Below are 7,885 nucleotides of genomic sequence, written 5' to 3'. Positions count from 1 at the left end.
CGGAACGCGGTGGCCCGGTTGGGTTTACATTACCCTGGATGGGCGCAGAGCTTGGAAGGCAGATCTAGCGCGTGGCGCAGGAGCAAGGCGGCTCCGCCGATTAATTCAGCCTCGCGAGTGAGCTGGATTGTGGCGGGGGAAGGCGAGAAGCTGGAGGCTCAGCGGTGCCGGCTAAGGATGAGTATCGGGAGCTGCGAGTAGCTGCAGCGCGGGGGAAAGGAGGCGGACGTCCTGCAATGCTTAAGCTGAGAGGCAGGGCTCGGTTTGTGGCCATGTAACCCGGTGGGACCGTGAATGGCGCTCCAAGGTTTCTTTTAAACCTCCTCTTGCAATGTAGGGTGGAGGCCCTTGCCTAAAACCGGCACCTCATGCAGCAGCCGGCTTAGGTGACTCGCAGGGAATTTCTCAGCCAAAATTGTAACACTGGAAATAAATCCACACAGCCTCATAGGTCCGGTCAGGAGAAAAGCTTTTAATCCAGAACACAGCAATGCGACAGCGAGTGGATAGGAAGCATCAAAGGTGATATACACGTTATGGTTTTTTTTTAATTTATTTTCAAACAATGGTTATTCATTTGGGGAGGAAACCTTTTCCGGAAAGTTAAACTGCTAGTTCCCTTTTCAATGCTGCTTAGCTGATATTTGTAACTAGGTTCACTCCCTATTGGTTTGATTCCACCTCTTTCGTGCAGCAAAAAGGTTTAGAATATTAAAAATAAAGCACTTAACATCGCTGATCTGACAAACAGCTCACACCTATAATGTGGTTTCCAATAAACCCAGTTCCACAATGTGCTGAAGATGGTCAGCGCATGGAGGCAGAAAGCGCTCAGCACCTCGGCGCATAGGATGGGAAGTGACTATGGATGGCACAAATAGTAGCAACCTTATGGCTAATTAAAATATTGAAGGCTAAGTTGTGGTTCACGTGCAAGCGATAATATAAGGTTATGAAAAGCAAACGTGATACCTCCTAAATTCTATGGTATTCCAATACCCACGTGTTGTGAGACGCAGCTCCAATACAATTGTTAATTAAAATAAAAAGTTGGTGGACAGCAAATATTTCTTAAGTAACTTCTACCTTCTCTTCGATTGTGGAGTGGCCAGATAACTGGGGTGTCTGCGTTAGGAGCACAGCCTTATACTCTTTCTTTGTCAACGGTTGCCTGCTGTCTTGTTTTGAAACTAGGAAGTATATTGTTCAGTGCAGAGAAAACACGAACAACCAAGCTGAGATGTTTAAACCTTTGGCAATCAAAAAGAGCCACCTACATTGCTTCTGTTACTCAATTTCAGTTTTGTGAAAGATTAAATACAGAGACAAAGAAAAAATATAATCTCAATTTAGAAAGGAAAGCAATTTGCCTAGTTCTACAAGCTTTTATTAGTGTCCAAATGCAGCTACTTTCTAACACTTCTAGGGCCCCATCCTGCTGTCTTCCTAGGACAAACTTTATTCGAACTTCAAGCTTTGCCTGGACCACAGGCTATACACTCTTCAATGTCCTGAGTGCTTAAATTGTGAGGCATGATTTTAAGAACAAATATCACAGGAAAACACTTAAAAAACGTAAATACCAGTAACATAAAAGCCTTTTAGTACACAGCGTTTTCAGCATTAGTGATCTAAAACAAACGAAAAAATGAAGAACTGCAGCCTGCAAGAACTAAGCAAAAGCGATCAACATGTGTCCATGTTGTCTCTCTTTTAGCCTTTTGGAGGTGCAGGTGCAGGAAAATGCTGTTGGTGTGATTTTTAAATACATTCATTTGTTACGAAATCGACACCTCTGCATTTCCCCAGACTTGCACTAGCTAGTTTTCAAAACCAGAAATCAAAATGCTGTCAGCAACGTTATTAAAAACAAAGGCTAGAAGCTTTAATGTCCAAGCAAGAAACTGTCCGAGTTTGATTTAATTGGTGTCTGCAGCTTCTGCATTTAAACTGCTGCTTTCCATGAGTCTAACTATATCGTTCCTGTCGTGCAGCTTGGCCAAATCGTAGGCAGTTTCTCCCTTGTTGTTCCGATGCTCCACCTCGCTTGCTGTGTGCTTAATAAGGAATTCCACTACTGGGAGGTGGCCTTCCTTAGCTGCCAAGTGCAATGGCAGGTTTCCCTCATTATCCTTAATATTAACATCAGCTCTGAACTCCAGTAAAGTCTGCAGCGTGTCCAGGAAACCCTCTCTGGCTGCATCATGAATGACAGCGAACCCAGTACTGTCTCTCAGATCAGGATTAGCACCTTCAATTAGCAACTGCCTGGCAATTTCAGGATTCCCAAGTTTCATTACCTAAAGGGGAAAAATAAGAATTTAATCCTGCAAATCAGATTAGACCCGCCGGCTTCCCTCGCGTTAGACCCCTCTGGTGCATATTTGAGCGGTGTCCCTGAGGGGGACCTCATTTACCTACACAAAGGAAGCCAGTTAGAAAATTCATGTGAGGGCAAACCCAATTTCTGCACGAGCCAGAGTAAATTTGTGAATAATTCTATTGTTTCAGTGAGAAAGCTCTTCCTGTCTCACAGACTAGTGTAGAATACTGAGGTCCTCATGCATTTTTATAAATTTGTCTTTTTATATTAGCCTTTTCATTGATTAAAAAAACCCCTATACCTAATTCGGCTTCACCTACCAAAAATAGCAAGAAACTTCCATCTACCTCCTTAAACTCGTGAAGTGTAAGAGGGGTGACTTTCTGAGGCTCTGATATTTTATGCTTCCAATAACAAAAGATGAGGGATAAACTCTCCCATAAGTGTTTAAATTGTGTATTTCTTGTCCTTAAATGCCAGTGTGATCGTATAATGGGCCGTAGTTCTATTTATAAAGAAAATAAGCCTTCAATATTTTTGCAAGATCTGTGCTTCGCTGTGTGCTGCCCAAAATGGAGAACTTAAAAGCCATGACTTCAAGTTCACCTAAGTTCTTGAAAAACAAACATTTTTATCTCATAGCTTCAGAATTTCTGTCTAATCTGTGAATATATGCTGCTAAAAATAACCCATTGCAGGAAGAGCGAACAGGGTCCCTAATTATTCTTTCTGGTAAGTAAAACTTTATTTCTTTACACTTGTTTGATCACACCATTAACCTACTATAACTGAGCATACGGACAGCTCTGATTAGGGGGTTGAATGCCTCGGCCTGACCCCCAAATCTCGCCAGAATTCTGTCCCTTAAGTCATTAAAAAAATTAAACAAGACAGATAGCTCATAATTTCCCACGTTGCAGGCTATCTTTTTTCAAGACCCAGTATTCAACTACTCTCACAACGAGAAGATTTTATTATCAACACAGATAAGGAAAAAAATTGCCTTCTCTGCTTCCTTGGAATTTTTTCAACCGATATCTTAAAAATCTTGCAAAGCAGCTTTCTTTTACTACCACCACCAAGGATGTCAGTTGCACTAAAGTAAACACAAATTACAAATTCTACAAGGCATGTGTTGAAAAGCTGCTGTGACTGAAAATAAATGTGCTGAGCTTTATGAAAAAGGCAAAGACAAAATGCATGTTATTATTATAATAGTATATGGGATGTATAATAGTGTATTATATTGCATTTACAGACAGTATAGGGTAGAGATGGGAAACGTTATTTGTGACAAGCGATAACTGAATGTTTCCTATCCATTACCTGCCATCCCTTTCAGTTCTGGATATTACAAGAGGTGCGACTGTACCCCTGGAAAATAAGCGAGGGCTTCTTCCTCTTTTTTTCCTTTTCTTCTTATTTTTTTTCTTCCTTTTTGTTTGGTAAATCCTACAAGTATCTGCTGTGCTTTCGGGAAGCCCATCCTCGGTTCCCTTGCACACCCGAAAACTTCAGTGGGAGTGTTCTGGGCATGCAAAGCTGGGAGGATGAGGCACCAAAGAACAGGATTTTAAGCTGAGGAGGAATTCAACTAACATAAAGGGTAATGCTAGTGGGGTCGAGGATAAAGTTGCGCTCCAGTTACTGATGACTTTGTCATTTGGGGCCGTGGGGGTAATGGGGCAGGGGAGAAGATCTGTAGAGCAAACCTGAAGGAGGTCATGCTGGAGGGTCAGTACCTGAGGCCTGCATGGGTACTCCACATCAGCAGGAAAAAGCACAGAGTAAAATAATCACAAAGGTAGTTGTTGAACTTGGCATAATCGGGTAATAAAATACAATTTCACTTTCATCCGGTTTGGTGCCCAGTGAACTATCTCGGGGAACGGTGACCGAAAATATTCTTGAGCTCTGTCACCTCCCCACAGCATGTTTCAGGTTGATACATACTGAAAATAAGTAGACAGACAACTCAGTTCTGATTTGTGCTCTGGTTCATTAAATCGGTTATGATTAAGCTGCAATTAAAGTGGGAATCATACGGGCGCTTCTGTTTAAGACAGCTGAAAGGGATGCCCTGGTGTAAAATACTTCCTAATGTAAGTCCGTTGATTATGTTTCAGAGCCTTGAATTTACTTCAGTGCAACTGCATTTTTCAGCCTCATTTTAAAAATAAAAAATTGGCTAAACGTTTCCTGATTTCCTACGGAAGTTAGTGTGAGTGCTCGATATAAGCTCTTCACTCTCACAAGGTGTCTGCACTGTCTCCATCCCCCTAACTATGTGATAACAGTAATAGCAATAACAGGGCAAGGATAACCGCATAGCTCTGCAGTTTGAGTGAAACAGACAAATAAGAATTATTATTGTGTTCATACAAAAATTTCCTCTTTTCCAGATCCTGCAGTTTGATTCAAGACAAAGACCCAGTAAGCGTCTGGATTTCAGTCCCAAACACCACAGTGCCCAAAGAGAACATTTCACAAGTGAACAGTAAGTTCGTATGTTAAAACAGAAACACGTTTTTAAAAGTGTGGAACTTAAACAAGCAAAATCAGGACTGTAGTTTCACACTTCCCTACACAGGGACACAGACTTTTACCCCAGATACAAATTGCTTGTTTCACGTTTCACGTTTTCGTCTGTATTCTAACATTTCCACCATCGTTACAATGATCTTCGAGGGAAAAAAAATCTTAAAGCAATGCCAATATTTCGCCCCTGGACGAATTCCAACTACTGCCTGTAAGTCTAAAGCCTGAAAACTGGGACATACAATCTTTACAGCCCCCGAAATGAAATCTTTGGAGTTCCTCCACCAGCGGCCGGTTTGAAAATCCTATTTTTATGCAGCCTTAATTATGAATGGGTAGGCAAGTGACTCAGCCCGGACTCTAACCCATGCTCAGCGGCTAGCGTACATCGAAAGGAGCGTAATACCCGATGCAGCTTGTTTCCACATGCAGAAAGGTCATTCGTCACAAACATCGCACACAGGAAAAGTACCATCCACTCCAGCATAAGTAATCATACCCGCCCCCCCCCCCGCAGAGATACACACCGCAAACCCTCGGGGAACAATCCCTATGTGTTTACAGAGCTCTGCAACAGAGCTCGGCTCGGATGGTCCCTTTTCACCTCTCCCACCTTGTCTTCGCCTTCCTCCCCCGGACCCCCGGACAACAGCGGATTGAACTCGGGGATAGCGAGGGTGATTCCCGTTTAAACTACGGGCTTGGGCCAGTTTTATTTCAAGTACGTCATTTTAGGGAGCTGGAGCCACTAAAGTTATAAAATATGGCAACCAACCAGGTTAAAAAAGCACAGCGATCCTGCACACCAGCCTAGTCCGGGGGGGCTTTCTGCACCGCGGGACCCGGAGGTGGCGGTGCTGAGATATTTTTTCGCTCTCTCTCTGGATACCAACCTGCAGCGCAGTCCTCCCAAATCCATTTGGGGCATTGACGTTTACATTCTTTTGCAACAAATTAGTAAGTTGCGCTAGGTCCCCCCGTGCAGACGCGGACGTCAAGTCGTTGACGAAAGGCTCGGCCATTCTTTGGGGTGCCCGGCGATCGGCAAAAGGAGAGGTGGGGCGGGGGGTTAACCAGGCATGGCAGCGGAGGCTGACAGAAGGACTGGGATGGTTAATCTTCTGGAGTAGACCTTGTAGTAAATACTCGTAAAAAACTGCCTGCCAAGCGCCCGCCCCTAAATCCACACGTGATTATTCAGCAAAAGTGCAGCTCCACTCGACAGAGCATTTCCTCGCTCCTGCAGCCTGCGGGCTCTGGCCATGTTAAAGGGGACCCCCCCGGGCACGGCGGGGTCTATGGCTTAGCGACAAGGCAGCCGCGCACCCCTAGGGGACTAAGGAAGGAAACAACCCACCCTTGCGCACGTCGAGATTGGAGGCTCGGTAGGAACAGCTCCGCCGAGAAAGCTCCTGCGCCGCCGGCATCCCGTCCCGGCGGGGGCTGCCGCCTCCGGGCAGACAGCTGCGCTTTTTCCACGCCACGCACCGGGGGTTGGGGAGAGAGAGCCCCGGGGAGAGGGGCGAGGCAGCAGGCGGCCGATCCTCCGCCGCACGGCTCACGCCCGAGCCGGAAAGTCCCTGGGCTGGAGCAGCAGGACAAGTCCTCCCCGCCGAGCGGCCGCGGTCCCCGGCTGCTGCCGCCTCCGGCGGTGGTGGTCGCTCGGTGCATTCAGAAGGGCGCCGGGGCGGCAGAGTGCGCCCTCCGCGGGGCGGTCCGCGGGCGGCCGCATGCCGGTGCCAGCTCCTCCGCCGGGGCTCACTGCCCCGCGCAGCCCCGCCGCGGCGCCGGCTCCCTCCAGCCGGCCGGGGCGATCTGGGCGGGAGGCAGCGGCATTGCGGCGGCCGGCCGCGGGGTGAGCGCTTCCCGCCTCGGCTCGGCCCCGGGGCGCTGGCACCGGCGCCTCCCTTTCGCTTTCCCCGGCGAGCGCGGGGCTGGGGCGGCTGCGGCACGGCTGGATCTGGCACAGGCGCGCGGCTGCGGCTCCGGCTCCGGCTCCCCTCCGGCTGCGCCCGTGACAGCCGCGGCTTCCCGCCCGCCGGGGCTGGGCGCGCGGCGGCGGCGTCGGGTTCGTGCCTCGCTCCCCGGCCGCTTTTCTACCCTCATCAGCTTTTTTTGAAAAGGAAAAAAATTTGAGCGCTCTGAGCCGCAGAGCCCGCCCACCGAGTAACGGCAGGGATTTAAGGAGGCCCGGCCGAGTTGCAGTGCAGCCTCCCAGCCAGCAGGAAGGCCTACGCCGGCGCGCCCCCTCCCGCCCATTCGCCAGGGCGCAGCGCGCAGGCCCCAGCCCCGGCCGCCGGCGAAGCGGCAGTTTGCACGCTCAGTGTCCCGGGCTGCAGGCCCCCCCGCCCCCCGCCCGCCGTCCTCTCGCTCAGGGCCGGGGCGGCGGGTGAGGCCTAGCGAGGAGGTGGCCGCGGGGCGCCGCCGCCGCGGGGGGGGGACGCACCGGCCGCAGTGGCGGGACGCTAGCGAGGGACGGAGGCGCACGCCACGGACCCAGGCAGCCTGCGAGCGGGCGGCGGGAGCCGGCCCCTGTACACCCGCCCCGCGGTCCGTAGCTCGCTCGCCGGGCCCGATCCTGGCTCTCGTGGAGGGACCCGGGAGACGTGCCCCTGACGTCAATGAGAGCAGCATCGGGCCCAGGGAGCGCAGCCCTGGCGCGGCGCCGCCGAGCGCCTCTCGCTGAAGACAAGGTCATGGCTGCAGGGTCAATGTCAAATCGTGCTCCCCTCGACCTGCGCTGCCCCGGGGCTGAAACCTTCGCTCCTCTCGCCTCGGGCTCGCTGGGAGACCGGCGGGGACCCTGCTGGGTGGGAAGTGCGCAGGGCTGTCGTGGGGGAGAGGAGGGCTCCACTTGTGGGTCAGAAGAGCAGCAAGAGGCGCCGGGGGGCGCTGTGCGGCGGGTGACTGAAAACGTTTGGACGGTAAAGGGGTTTGGAGGCTGAACTGGTCTACATGCCAGCGAGCCTGAAAACCTGACTCCGCGCAGCGCTGCAGAGCAGGTGCCATCTTCAGGACCCCCGC

The 7,885-nt window shown here is 50.3% G+C and overlaps 1 protein-coding gene across 1 annotated transcript; it reads right to left on the bottom strand.

Moving 5' to 3' along the window:
• Positions 1-458: 458 nt before the first annotated feature.
• CDKN2C (cyclin dependent kinase inhibitor 2C) lies at positions 459-6,953 on the bottom strand. Its single transcript, XM_075003017.1, has 2 exons — positions 5,755-6,953; positions 459-2,300 (listed from the first exon to the last, which is right to left on the bottom strand). Exons 1-2 carry the CDS (start codon positions 5,881-5,883, stop codon positions 1,920-1,922), a joined length of 510 nt encoding a protein of 169 aa, XP_074859118.1. The 5' UTR covers positions 5,884-6,953; the 3' UTR covers positions 459-1,919.
• Positions 6,954-7,885: the final 932 nt, after the last annotated feature.

The sequence above is a fragment of the Carettochelys insculpta genome, chromosome 9 (assembly GCF_033958435.1).
Source record: "Carettochelys insculpta isolate YL-2023 chromosome 9, ASM3395843v1, whole genome shotgun sequence".
Classification (NCBI taxonomy): Eukaryota; Metazoa; Chordata; order Testudines; family Carettochelyidae; genus Carettochelys; species Carettochelys insculpta.
The sequence above is the reverse complement of the archived record's forward strand: the minus strand, read 5'-3'. Positions and strand labels throughout refer to the sequence as shown.